Genomic DNA, 14,601 nt, shown 5'->3' with positions numbered 1-14,601 from the left:
TGTGTAAAAGCTTTGAAAACCATGCAAGTCTAGTGAAATGGGTCTAATTTGGCCAGCATTTCCACTCTACATTTTAGTATTCAGCATTAATTTTTTTCAGATGTTTGCACCTATAATTACATATAGATCATCACTTATAATCCTATCAACTATTAAAATCTTGAATTACCCATAAAGATAGCAAAGTGCAATAAAGCATGTAAAATTCCAGACAGGGCCTTACTTGAAGTTGTTAGGACTCTAGAAGTAAATTACAGATCACTGCAGAGTACAGAGAACCCAAATTAGTCAGTATAGAAGTCATCATAGTATAATAGAAATTCAATCCCATTGCTCTATATAAGAATAGCTTGGGAATCCTTTTTCCCTATTTATTCCTTTTTGTTGCCCTTATTTTATTGTTGTAGTTATTATTGATGTCATTGTTGTTGGATAGGACAGAGAGAAATGAAGAGAGGAGAGGAAGACAGAGAGGGGAGAGAAAGATAGACACCTGCAGACCTGCTTCACCTCTTGTGAAGTGACTCCCCTGTATGTGGGAGCTTGAACCATGATCCTTACACCAGTCCTTGTGCTTTGTGCCGCCTGTGCTTAAGCTGCTGCGCTACTGCCCGGCTCCTGGGAATATTTATTTATTTATTTATTTATTTAATGGAATCTTTTTGAAATGCAAAATTTTATTCAGTAGATCTGGAGTGGAAGCTGAGATGCTGCATTTGCACAATGTGTTTAATGTGACATCTTGAAGCTTTTACTTTACAGATCAGATAAACACATTGAAATTTTAATAGAACATTAGAGTGTATAGAAAACAAGAGACTTTTGAAAAGTTATTTATTTACATTTTAAACTCATGTTAAAGTTTTTCTGGGGCATAGTAGCTAAGATGAAATGTACAGAATTGATATCAACACATACATATTAATTTTTATCAGAACAGAATTCTAGAGATAAGCATAAGCACATAGGCTACATAAGCACAGATTTTCCTTCACAAAACCAATGCTCCCTTAAGTCAGTGTCTTCCCATAAAAATACATTTAGCTCATGTTATTTACAAAATGGAGAAACAAAAGCCAACTTGGATTTATTACTAACCAACTACTCATATGTATAAACTCCAAACTTTTTGTGTCCTTAGTAGTATATATTTCATCTTTTGTACAGTTGAGATGCTCAAATAGGTTCAGACATGATATGATGAATAAGCCGTAAGTGTGGAATGCTCTGGTTATTAGGTTTTGAGCTGGTTTTTGGCATTACTTATATATGATTCCAATGAGTCATTATAAATAATCTACTCAAAACAAGACTTACTTTCTATCTTTCTCACCCCCTCTGTCTTCCCCTCCTCTCTCCATTTCTCTCTGTCCTATCTAACAACAACGATATCAAATAACAACAATAACTACAACAATAAAAAGGGAAACAAAAGGGAATAAAAAATGTTAAAAAATTAAAAAAAAGACTTAATATTATTACAGATCACTTAGCCTTGCTTTGAGACTACTTTTTATGTTTATTTTCCCTTTTGTTGCCCTTATTATTTTTTTATTGTTGTTGTAATTATTGTTGTTGTTACTGATGTCGTCATTGATAGGACAGAGAGAAATGGAGAAAGGAGGGGAAGACAAATAGGGGGAGAGAAAGAGAGACACCTGCAGATCTGCTTCACCGCTTGTGAAGCGACTCCCTTGTAGGTGGGGAGCTGGGGGCTTGAACCGGGATCCTTATGCTGGTCCTTGCGCTTTGCACCACATGTGTTTAACCTGCTGTGCTACCGCCCAACTCCCTGATTGAGATTTCTTTTAAGATGTTGATAATAACAATGTATTTCTCTTGTGTTATACTTAAGGAAAAAAATAAATCATTCCATATGCTAAAGTTTTTTTTAATGATAAACCTAGTCATTCTTTAAAAAAATGTTCTTAATAATAACACCTGCCCTGGGTATAGGTACATTCCTGAAAATTCTAGATTTGTAAGAGTTCCTCCTCTACCCCACAAGCCTGTGATTTTTAATCTATTTCTATGAAATGCATTCAAGATTAAATATATAAGCCATGCATTTGAAGCTTCTGGAAAGAATGATATTTAAAATAGACTTTAATATGGGTTTATTAAGGGTTTCATAAAAAATACTGTGGTTGTTTTTATTCTTCTCTTTCTATTTCTCTTCACAAATTTGAAACATTCAGGCTTCTAAAAGGCAAACAAAACAATGTAGATTTAAGTCCCCACATTTCCCTTTTCTTACTGTATTGTCATCACAAAAGGCAAAGTTGATTTTCTTTTTTTTCTTTTCCTTTTTTGTTTTTGTTTTCACAGAGATAGAGACAGATGTAGGGGCAGAGAAAGAGTGTATACGAGATCACATACTTAAGCTTCCTTCAGTGGGCTGGGCTTTCAGTGGGCTGGGCTTTCACCCAGGTCATGCACATGGCAATGTAGCACACTATCCAAGTAAACTATTTTGCTGGCCCCAAACATGGTTTTCTTGTTTTGGAACAGAGATTCCATTTTCTAGGACTAATTTCAGCAACTGTTCTTAATAAATCAAAGGAAAATTCAGGGTTTTTCTTTTTTAAAAACTAGGGTACTATTCAGCTGTTTTATGGTGGTGCTCAGGATCAAACCTAGGACCTCTGGTGACTCAGACGTGAAAGTCTCGCACTACTGATGGTGCTACCTCCTCAGATCTCAAGTAGTGAGTGCTTTTACTACTTGAGTGCTCTGATAAGTAAATGTCTATAACTTACGATTTTTAAAAATTTTATTCATTTATTGGATAGAGACAGAAATTGAGAGCAAAGGGGGAGATAGGGAGACAGAAAGACACCTGCACCATTGCTTCACCACTTTCAAAGGTTTCCTCCTGCAGGTGGGGAACAGGTGCTTGAACCTGGGTTCTTGTGCATTGTAACATGTACACTCAACCAGGTACGCTGCCACTTGGCCCCATAACTTATGATTTTTAAGGAGTGCTATTATATAAAGACTGAAAGCAAAATATTTTAAGTCCAAATCTAATTATCGTAAAAAGACCTTTTAAAATCACTCTAAATTACTGTACAAAAATAAATTGCTGCACAAATGTACAAATGTAAGGTATCTACATATTTCATACATTTTTCTTTCCCCCAGCTTTTAAGTATGTAAAGGGAGAAAAAGCACCTGGATGTTCGTTAATATAGCTTTAATTTAAGCAGCGTTTTGCTTTTTGGATAGAGATTCTAACATAGTCTACAACTTTCCAGAAAGGCCTATTTACATTAATTACACAGCATTTTATATGCATTTATAGACTTGTAAGGAAAGCAAATTCACCTGTACTTTTCATAGTATTAAAAAATAATTATTATATTTTGTGATCACAAGCTAAGCCAGCTACTTGAGAAATATGCTTGGTGTTCAGTTTTAATTGCAATAACACTGAGTAACCTGAAGCACATCACTCAAGTATACCAGAGATGCTTAGTTTATTTTTAACCTTAGCTTAGGCCTATATGTGGTTTTTAGTGAAGATTGTGAAAGTCAATGTGACACAATAGTTAAACTTTCTAGGAATGTTTATACTGGAGAATATTAAGGAAGAATAATAATAGGGCATGCTTAAAATTAAAAATTTTTCCCCCCTAGGGGAGAAATAGGATCTTCTGTTAAGAGGAGTATTCAAATTGAAATGGTTCACTTCATGAGTATGAATACCCAGTTCCACAAATGAACATGTCTTTGAAGAGCTCTTTGAACAGGACTCCTTCCTGCATTGGCAGGTGGGACAAATTGTAGACAATTAGGTCTTGAGAAAACCTAAACTTCCTTGCTAATTTAGTTGAGATTGATATGATTTCTTAGGCATTGTTATTTTTTAAGGCTATCTACTGCATATGTTGCTCCCTCTCATAAAGCAGCACTAGAATTTAGTTATCTCTCTTATAAATCAATAGGCCTAGCTTTCTTGGACATCAAAGTAAATTTTTATGACTACTTTGCCATCAAAACAAAATGATGGCTGTGATAAGCTTGTTAGGGTCCTGTATCTAGTATGTTCTTCAGCAATTGCTGAAAGACGTAAGCTAGACAGAGTTTTGCTTGGGAACAATCAAGTTGATCCAATATTACATGCTTAGTGCTCTATAAAGTTCTGGTCTTCAAACTTAATGCAAAATTGTTTTGCTCTCCTTTACCTCACATGGCACACGAGCATTTATCTCTGTAAGTCTTTTTTCCCCCTTTACTGGCAGACACTGAGATGGAAAAGGAAGGGAGACCTGCAGCACTACTTCACTACTCATAAAGCTTCCTTCCTGCAAGTGAGGACCAGGAACTTGAACACAAGTCCTTGAACATGTGTGGTCTACTGGGTGTGCTACTGTTAAGATCTTGAGGATTAAGAAGGATGGAAAAATTGACCTATATTTAGCAAGCAGATAATAAACATGAACAATAATAACTTATTCCATGGGTTAGAAGAGGTTTTTAACTCTTAGGTGAAGGCCTTGTTTCAGAAAATAAAACTCACTAAAAATCCCATGATAGGTGTAAATATAGGACAAATAAAGTCACAAGTTATACACTTTAAATTCTTAAAGTGGTCTTACAGTAGTACAAGGAAACAGTTTAGGGTATTGGTCCCTGAGTTCTTGAGGTAACTCCAAATGTAAAATTCACATGGTTTGCTTATTTAGGAGTAGCTGTTTAATTCAAAGTTAATTGTTCAGTGCTTTCCCTAAAGTTCAAAATGCTTTAAGAATGTGGCTTTATCCATGTCCATATAGAAAAGCTTTCAGTGAAACTTCTAAAATAGGGGAAAATAAAAGGCTGTTTATAGAAAGTAAAGCTTTAACCTTAGTAACAGTGCAATTGAGAAATCAGTTCTATAGAATGCATCAAGAGTGGTAATACTAGGTTAGGTGCTAGAAAGTAATGTTTTACAGACTCCAGCTTTTCTTTTTAAATATTTATTTATCCCTTTTTGTTGCCCTTGTTGTTTTATTGTTGTCATTATTGGATAGGACAGAGAGAAATGGAGAGCGGAGGGAAAGACAGAGGGGGAGAGAAAGATAAGACACCTGCAGACCTGCTTCAACGCTTGTGAAGCAACTCCCTTGCAGGTGGGGAGCCGGACTCGAACGAGGATCCTTCCACCGAGCTTTGCGCCACCTTTGCTTAACACGCTGCGCTACTGCCCAACTCCTGACTCCAGCTTTTCTAACCTCAATGATTGAGGGCAGGATTCTATCAAACAGAAAGCATATAAAATAATTCAAAGAAACCAAATTGTTAGAGACTGAGTGATTTTTCAATATTTAATTTTATAAAGTAACCTACAGAATTTTTTAAAAATTATTTTATTTAGTAAGCTTTGTTATTGATGTCGTTGTTAGATAGGACAGAGAGAAATGGAGAGAGGAGGGGAAAACAGAGAGGGGGAGAGAAAGACAGACACCTGCAGACCTGCTTCACCACTTGTGAAACGACTCCCCTGCAGGTGGGGAGCCGGGCTCGAACCAGGATCTTTACGCCGGTCCTTGAGCTACCTGCGCTTAACCCGCTGCGCTACTGCCCAACTCCCTCAGAATTTGCTTTTCTACCAGAGCACTACTCAGCTCTGGTTTATGGTAGTGCTGGGTTTTATACTTGGGATCTTGAAGCCTTTAGACATTAAAGTCTTTTTGCATAACCACTGTGATTTCAAATCAGAGGTCAACTAGTTAACCAGATCTGAAATTTAAAACATGGAATTTACAGTTGTTATTTGTATATAAGTCATTTTACAGAAGTTATTCAAAACCAGGGTTCTAAGGTTCTTGGATTACTCCATGGGTCTACCTTTTTGGAGACTTGGAATTTTTTTTTTTTTTTTTTAAGATTTTATTTATTTATGAGAAAGATAGGAGGAGAGAGAAAGAACCAGACATCACTCTGGCACATGTGCTGCCGGGGATCGAACTCAAGACCTCATGCTTGAGAGTCCAAAGCTTTATCATTGCGCCACCTCCCGGACCACTTGGAATTTTTTAAATTCAAAAACTTGGGAAGAATTCAAATATGTGTATTCCTCCCCCACCCCACCCCACAATTGCACTGAGAGTCTAGTTTAGAAAAATTATTTACAATGAATGAAGACTCCACTTGTGCTGCTGAAAATTCTAGGTTAGGCTTTACTTAAAGCCATTAATTTTTTTTTTTAAAGTTAAATTAATCTACTGAAATAGTCCATCCACTTCAGTAAAGTGCATACATCTAAGTGTATCCTTTGGTTTGGCTATGACCTCAGGGGAGGTGTAGAAATCAGTGGTCCTGGTGTCAGATTCTTGACTATATTACTGAGGCTGGCAATTTTCTCTTCAAGGAGATAATTTTTCTTCTCTGCTGTTTCTTGCTGCTGTTCAGTCATTTCCAGAGCTTTCAACTGGGCATTTTCAACATACAAATCCTTCATCACTGCATTTGCTTGGGTATTCTTGCAGAGCTAGAAACAGAACCAGAAACATCCTGACTCCATTTTCTGTGATTCCTTTTAGATCTGACATAAGGGCAATTGTTTATAAAGGCATATATCTCTTATTATTTTCTTTTATAATAAGGCCTTAACATTAGATCTGGTAACAACGATACATGAAGAACAAATCCATTTACTCCAGACTGTTCCTTGCATGTTTATAAAAGTCAGTAATAAAAAGAACGGGCCTACGGGGCCAGGCAGTAGCGCAGCAGGTTAAGTGCACATGGTGTGAAGCTTAAGGGCCAGAGTAAGAATCTTGGTTCCAGGGGAGTCAGGTGGTAGCGCAGTGGGTTAAGCGCACGTGGCGCCAAGCACAAGGACTGGCGTAAGTATCTCGATGCGAGCCCCAGTTCCCCACCTTCAGGGGAGTCCCTTCACAGGCGGTGAAGCAGGTCTGCAGGTGTCTTTCTCTCCACCGCTCTGTCTTCCCCTCCTCTCTCCATTTCTCTCTGTCCTATCCAACAACAACGACATCAATAACAACAACAACTACAACAATAAAACAAGGGCAACAAAAGGAAATAAATAAATATTTAAAAAAAAGAAAATTAAAAAAAAAAAGAATCTTGGTTCCAGCCCCCAGCTCCCCACCTATGGGTAGGGGTGTCACTTCACAAGTGGTGAAGCAGGTCTGCAGGTAGAGACTATCTTCCCCTTCTCTCTCAATTTCTCTCTGTCCTATCCAACAACAACAATATCAAGGGCAACAAAAATGGGAAAAGTGGCTCCTAGAGCAATGGATTTGTACTGCAGGCATTGAGCCCCAGCGATAACCCTGGAGGAAAAAAAAATGCTGATTATTTTAGGGCTCAAGATTGATAATTTTTTCCCTACGTAATAAACTAGGGTTTAATCCTTGATTCATTCTCTAAAACCATAAAGATACTATTTAACTTGAAATTTTGAAGTGTCTGGTATGAACTGGACAGGTTTAATTCTGTTCTTAAGAGTATGTGTTTGAGCTTCTCATTCATAACTTCAACTTACTAATTTTTTTGAAATCTGGCTAATGTATATAACTGAGATAAGACTTGGGTAGTTACCTTCATTTTTCTTCTTTTGAATAAAACCTTATCTAGAAGATATTTTAATCATTGTGGTTAGAGTATATAGTCTAGATTTGGTTGGGAAAATTAGTCAGCAGCTGTGGGCTAATTTTGTTACACTCCTATTAATATTTTTCAAACCTCTTTTCCTCTTTATACATAAGCTTTTTATTTTATACCCAACTTCAAGAAGATTTAAAAATATGAAGGCTTACAGAAGTGAATATCTAGAGTGGCTAATTAACTTATGAACATGTCAAAGGGTAAAGATGAACACTCAAGTCAAGAATCTAGATGACTAGAAAATAAACTAACCGGGAAGTCGGACGGTAGCGCAGCGGGTTAAGCGCACGTGGTGCAAAGCACAAGGATGGACATAAGGATCTCAGTTAGAGCCTCTGGCTCCCCACCTGCAAGGGAGTCACTTCACAGGCAGTGAAACAGGTCTGTAGGTGTCTATCTTTCTCTCCCCCTCTGTCTTCCCCTCCTTTCTCCATTTCTCTCTGTCCTAGCTAACAACGATGACATCAATAACTACAACAATAAAAAAAACAACAAGGGCAACAAAAGGGAATAAATAAAATAAAAAAGAAAAGAAAATAAACTAACCTACTTACTTGTGAACTGTTCTAATATTTCTCCTTCCTCTCTTCCTTCCACTGAGAAGCATATTGATGGCTCTTTGTTACTTACAGGATGAAGTTTAAACTCCCTAGCTCAGTTCTTAAGCTCTACTCTCCTTTTTTAAAAATTTTGCTTTTAATATTTTTATTTATTGTATAGAGACAGTCAGAAATTGAGGGGGAGATAGAGAGGAAGAGAGACACCTGCAGCCCTACTTCACCACACGTGAAGCTTTCCTCCTGCAGGTAGGGGCTCCTCTACTATCCTATACCTCTCTATCTCCTCAGTTTCTTCTGCTGTTCCCATGGTAGTATGAGATGCTAATTGCCTAAGTGTCTGTAGATGTCTACAACATATATGCTATATTTTTTGTTTGTTTATTGGGAGAGAGAAAAAGAGAGAGAGAGAGGGAGAGAGAGAGAGAAAGAGAAAGTCAAGAGGGAAGGGAGAGAGAGAAGAGACAGGGAGAGACACTTGCAGCACTGTTTCATCACTCATGAAACTTTCCTCCTGCTGGTGGGGCCTGGGTGCTTGAACCCAGGTCCTTGTGCATTGTAGCACATGTGCTTTAATGGGTATGCCACTACCTGGCTCCAGTATATTCTATCTTACCTCCATAAAGTTACCATAACCTAGAATTCCCTTCCCACATTTTTTTTTTTTTACCTGTTCAGATCTCATACAGCCCTCAATTTAATAGGCCTCCTGGGTTAAATCTATTATCTGTGCTTTTCGTTCCTTTCTACTGAATAAGAGTGTAACTCCATTTTCTTTATGGAGCTCTTACCTGGGTAAATAAATGCTTGGTACCTTACAGATGAATTATACTCTATATGGGCAGTTTCTTTTTTCATGTTATATCTCTAGTGCTTAGAACAGGACTTGGAACATAGCAAATATGTGTTGAATGAATGATTAAAGATTAAATCAAGCTCTTATATAGACCATCTCTTCATTTTGTATATCAAGAAATTTTCTTTGTTCTGCTTCTGCATATGGCACTGTTCTTAGCTTTTGTGTATCTAGAAAACCAGGTTAGGTAGTTTCTGCAATCTATCATAACTATTGCTAAATGGAAGGCTAAAGTTTCATTTATTATCCTCCATTTTTTTTTTTTAGTATTATATATCTTTTGTTTATTTAAAGGAAAAAATTCCTTTCTCAGGCAGAAAGAAAATCTATAAAAACTCATTTCAGTTGCTGTATTTCACTAGAAATGCTTTCAGTCTATATGAGTCACTGTTTGCAAATATGCATTTTTTAAAAAAGTTGTGGACAAATAAAAATATGCTTTAAAAAAGGATTTGGAGATAATAAATCAAAATTCAGACTTCACATTTTCATAGTAGCATGAGAGTGAATCCTAAATTCTACACATTCATAGGAAAATTTACCTTTATTAAATAACAAAAGTTAATAAGTTAATGGCAATTGAGGAGTGTAAAACTGGAGTTAAATGTAGAATGTGAGGTGGATGGATAAAGATGACCTGGGAGGCTCACTTGTTCTTTGAGCTGATTCACTTTCTCCTGAAGAAGCCTTTTCACCAGTTTCAATTTCTGTTCAACTTCTATCATTCGTTCTTCCATGACCATCACCAGTTGTTCTTGGTTTTCCTGAATGGAAGAGAGAAAAAAAGAGTATATATCATTATTTGAAAATTATGCCATACTGAAAGGAAAAAACTAGTACTTTTCCCATAAGATGTCTACAGAAAGGACAGTAAATGTTTGCCTTGTAACAGAAAGAATGAATTTATGATAAAGTGGGAGTTCTGACCACTGCATGGATTGTACATATTATAAAAGTAACCTATTAGAGAGTCAAGGATTAAAACAAAACAAAACTTACCTTTGTCACTATTGTTCTCTGGGAGAGAAAAAATTAACACCCATAATTTAAAATATGTATGTTCTTCCTCCAGTAAAACTGGTATTCAGCATATTAAAGGATAGCTGTCATCTTTTTATCTATGATTTTGGGTAAGGCTCTCAACAACAAATCAAAACTCAAGTTTACTCAGGAATGCCTAGCACTTCCAATCAGTTTGTAATATGAGTTTCTACTTTTTTCTTTGAAATGAATGGTTGCTGCAAGGTTGATAAAGCTTCTTTCTTCATAGTAATAATCTCTGTTAGTTATTCTATTCATCTTTTTCCCAAGTGACTTGTCAATGTGAAACAAATATGTCATCAGAATATGCTGAAAATTAAGACTTCTTCCCCCATCAACAATTTATAGATAAAGCAATAAGGCAAAGACAGAACCTTGGCATATTTTCCTCTTCTCCTATGATAGTGATGGATTAAGGAGTATGTGAGCAGAGGAACTATGAGACTAAATTGAAGAGAAAATTGTACCAGGTAAATAATGCAAATTTCAAGAAATTAGGCCTTGATATCTCCAGCTTAAAGGACATTTATATTATAAAAAATATCATAAAATATTTAATGTTCCAACATAAATGGAAAATTTGATTTTTTACTTGCCTTAAAAAAAGCAAATAGCAAAAAAAAAATAAATAAAATAAAACCAAAACAGATAATCAATTCACAGGATATAGAGCATAACAAAAGAGTAGAGAAAGGAAAAACAACAGTCATATATTTAAAATTCATTTTATTTCATCAAATTGATCCTTTTTACTGTAAAAAAAGTATCACACACTTATACAAAACAGTATAAATAACCCTGATTTTCTTCAAATTCCATATATAAAAGTAGTACTTTTTGTTAAAAATAGTTACAACATATGGAATGAGAAAAATATATAGAATACATCCTTTCAAGAATCTCCATTTCACACTATTTAAATGATATAAATAAAATGATTTGTAACAAGCTGAATTTTGTGAATTTGACCCACCAAATTCATCATTTCTACACAAATAAGAGACAATACTGCAAAGGCTTAACAGTAACAATAATAAATAATAATAATAATAATTTAAAAGAGCATTTGTTTCCAAAATATTTCTCAGCTTATGTCTCTGTGTTTGTGTGGTGTGTGGGTGTGGGTGTGCATCTAAGTATCTGCCATGGTAAGAAATGCAGCCCAGTTTTCACAGGTGCCCAATCCTTCTGTAGGAATCTGCATGCACTGTTCGCTGCTCCGGTAGCAAGGCCTAGAGAAAGAGGCAAGTGGTACACTTCACCCTGGTGTCAAGATTATATTTTGGGGGGAATCTAAAGTCACACATTTACAATATGGACTACTTTTAAAAGCACACACGTGAATACTACATATGCAAGCAAAGCAACACAAAAGCAAAGGAAATCCTATCACTCCATATAAAGAGACAACATGCAAATTCTAATAATATTCTGTATAGTGTCATCTCAGTCTCCAGAAATGGGAGAGCAGTGACACGCTAATGTAATATTCTTTTTTTTTTTTTTACAAAAGTCTTAAAAAAACTTTTGTCTATGTAATCAAACTGAAATCAAAGGACATTTATTATTTTTTTAAACATTGGTGGGTGAATTGGGAAGAGCATGCTTTGAAAAAAGTGTATATAAAGGAGTACATTTCTATTAAAATCAATATTGAAGTTCATAATTTATTTTGAAATCAATACCCCAGCATTATATCATTGAAAAATTTTAATATTTAAATTGAAGTAGAATGCTTCTACAAACATGAATTTTTTTCTTTTCTTTAGCAGAGCACTTCTCAGCTCTGGCTTATGGTGGTGCAGGGGCTTGAACCAGGGATTTTGGAACCTCAGCCATGAGAGGCTGTTTGCATAACCATTATGCTATGTGCCCCTGTTCCAAACATGAATTGCAAAGCACAAAAGACAAAAATTTAAGTTTTGCAAGAGCAGATGATAGCGTTACAGTATGAGAAAACATAGATACATAGTAGGAGAAAACTGCTCCAGTGTGTAACTACAGTGCTGATGTGACTTTGCAAAACCATTCTAAAATAATTAGAGAAAGAGTTGGGAAATTCCTTGTCAAATATCAATTGAGAGGTGAGGTATTTGAAAACAGATCATCTAACCCAGAAAAAAATTAGAGTTCCACAAACTAAGGTTTATTTTTATTTGGTTCCTAATTTTGAATCAATGAACTACAGAAGAAAAAAGAGTTAAGAGAAATCTGAAAAAGAATGAGTATGAATGAAGCCTTAAAGACAAGTAACTATTTGAATACCTAGGTAGTAAAAGATTTGTGTCTGGCAGTATGCTGGTATGATGCAAAGGGAAGAGAGGATTATCTTTATTTTCTTAAAAATAAACTAAGTGATTGGTCTAGCTTAAAAACTAAGTTAAAAAAAACTGTCAGCGACTGCCGGGCTGGTGTAGTGGCTCTGCCTGTGGAGTCTGAGACAGAAAAATTATCAGCTTAGAAAAGCCTTCAAGGGAGGGGGTGGGATATGTAACTCTGGTAGTGGGAACTGTGTGGAATTGTACCTCTCATATCCTATGATCTTATCAATATTTTTATTTTATAAAAAATTTAAAAAAAAGAAAAAAAAACTATCAGCTAAAAGTCACTGGTGACTACATTACTAATTGTGAAAAGTCCCCACCTGTGAATTACATAGGACTCTCTGGTCTAGGTAACCCAGGATGCTTTCTTTGTTAATAGTATGTGTAACCTAGGATTGCACTTGATTCTCTAGTGTTTTTGGCATCAGATAAGAATGTAAGAATGTTAAGTCATTTGTTGCTATGCTCAATTTATCTTGGTTCTCTCCCTTTCCCTCCCCCTCCCCTTTTCTTCTCCTTCCTTCACCAGAGCACTACTAAGCCCTAGTTTATGGTGGTGCTCAGATTGAACCTGGGATTCTGGATATACAAAAAGACATTTTTCACATGCAAAAAGACTTTCATGCCTGAAGCTCCAAAGTCCAAGGTTCTACCCCACACTAGTATAAACCAGAGATAAGCAGTGGTCTGATTAAAAATGAATGAATAGGGCTAGGTGATGGAGTATCTGGATGAGAGCATATGTTACAATGTACAAGGATCTGGATTCTAGCCTCCAACCCTACCTGCAGGGGAAAGCTTCACAAGGGGTGAAGCATTGTTGCAGGTGTCTATCGTTCTTCTTTACCTCCCCCTTCCCTCTCTATTTTTCTCTGTCTCTGAGAATAAATAAAATCTAAAAACTAATTTAAAAAATGAATGAATTAAAAAAAAAAAAGACTACCAAGTGACCCTGCAAAGGAGACCCAAACCACTTAACTGCCCAGCCTAGAGAGCTGAGAATTCAAAAGTATCACCACATAGCAAAGTAAAATAAAACAAACCACAACAACAAAAATAGCATGATGTTTCAGTAGATTTTAATACAAGTAAGGTGTAGCTTTCAGTCAGGAGATTTTGGCTCCTGATAATTTTTGGCTACTGTGAGTTTAAATAAGTTTTAAATAAACTTTCAAGTAAACGTTAAAAAAATTAATTAGGAGATCTGAATTCAGTACCAGGAGAAAGTCTTGTACCTGTGGTGTGTTGGTTTCAGAGGTTCTGTTGTCAAGTTCTTCCTGCAGGCGTTGGTTTATCCTTTCTGCCTGCAGCAGCTGGTGTTGAAGCTGCAGAAACTTCTCCCTGGTCACCATTGGACAGGCTTGCTGCTGGAGCAGCTGCCAATCCCAAGCATGAGGGGATGGGCTAAGCATCACAGTGGACCTCAGGTGCTGCATCTAGAGGACAAAGCAGAGTCCTGGTCAGCTTCAGTGCCTTTAATCAGAGAGCTGCCCTTGAAAGTGTCAGGCAGAGAGTAGTGAAGCTTATGCATTCACTAATGGCCTCTCAGGCTCACTGCTATCTTAGAGAGAAGGACAGATCATGAGCCTAGCATGAAGCAAATGGCAAAATAATTTTTCTTAGGAGATAATATAATTAATAATCAGGCTTTCTTAGAAGTTTTATACTTGAGAATAATAAGTATTTTTTAAGATACTGTAAGGGTATGAGTTACCTGATGAAAATGATATGTATGAACTCTGTCATATACTAGAATTTCCTTTTTTTAAAAATATTTATTTATTTATTCCCTTTTGTTGCCCTAGTTTACTGTTGTAGTTATTATTGTTGTTGATGTCGTCGATGTTGGATAGGACAGAGAGAAATGGAGAAAGGAGGGGAAGACAGAGAGGGGGAGAGAAAGATAAACACCTGCAGACCTACTTCACCACCTGTGAAGCGACTCCCCTGCAGGTGGGGAGCCAGGGGCTCGAACCGGGATTCTTTTGCATTTTGAGCCACCTGCGCTTAACCCCGACTCCCAATTTCCTTCTTTTTTGGAAAAAAGATTTTTTGTCTTTTTCCAAAACTTCTTTTGAGTTGGGATAAAGGGAAAAAAGTGGTTATGCTTTATGGTTTGGCCATTTTACTTACCATTCAGATTGAAACTTAAAAGCAAATGTTCAATGATTATATGCTTTCCAAAATAGCAGTATTTTTAAATGTC

The 14,601-nt window shown here is 36.2% G+C and overlaps 1 protein-coding gene across 12 annotated transcripts in view; it reads right to left on the bottom strand.

Annotated features, from left to right (window-relative positions):
• Positions 1-817: 817 nt before the first annotated feature.
• The window catches only part of NIN (ninein), a 155,051-nt gene continuing 141,267 nt past the window's right edge, over positions 818-14,601 (bottom strand). For 9 of the 12 annotated variants that reach the window (XM_060174987.1, XM_060174993.1, XM_060174988.1 and 6 more), the window contains 4 exons: positions 13,631-13,831; positions 9,681-9,794; positions 5,999-6,475; positions 818-5,832 (listed from right to left, as the gene is read on the bottom strand). In XM_060174987.1, the coding sequence (XP_060030970.1) occupies positions 6,269-6,475; positions 9,681-9,794; positions 13,631-13,831 (522 nt within the window). In that variant the 3' untranslated portion in view covers positions 818-5,832; positions 5,999-6,268. Of the gene's footprint in view, positions 5,833-5,998; positions 6,476-9,572; positions 9,795-9,831; positions 11,304-13,630; positions 13,832-14,601 lie in introns of those variants that run through there. The other 3 variants (XM_060174984.1, XM_060174992.1, XM_060174989.1) reach the window with 3 other exon arrangements.

The sequence above is a fragment of the Erinaceus europaeus genome, chromosome 16, assembly GCF_950295315.1.
Source record: "Erinaceus europaeus chromosome 16, mEriEur2.1, whole genome shotgun sequence".
NCBI classification, from domain to species: domain Eukaryota; kingdom Metazoa; phylum Chordata; class Mammalia; order Eulipotyphla; family Erinaceidae; genus Erinaceus; species Erinaceus europaeus.
Note: the sequence above shows the minus strand (reverse complement) of the source record. Positions and strands in the feature narration are given on the sequence as shown.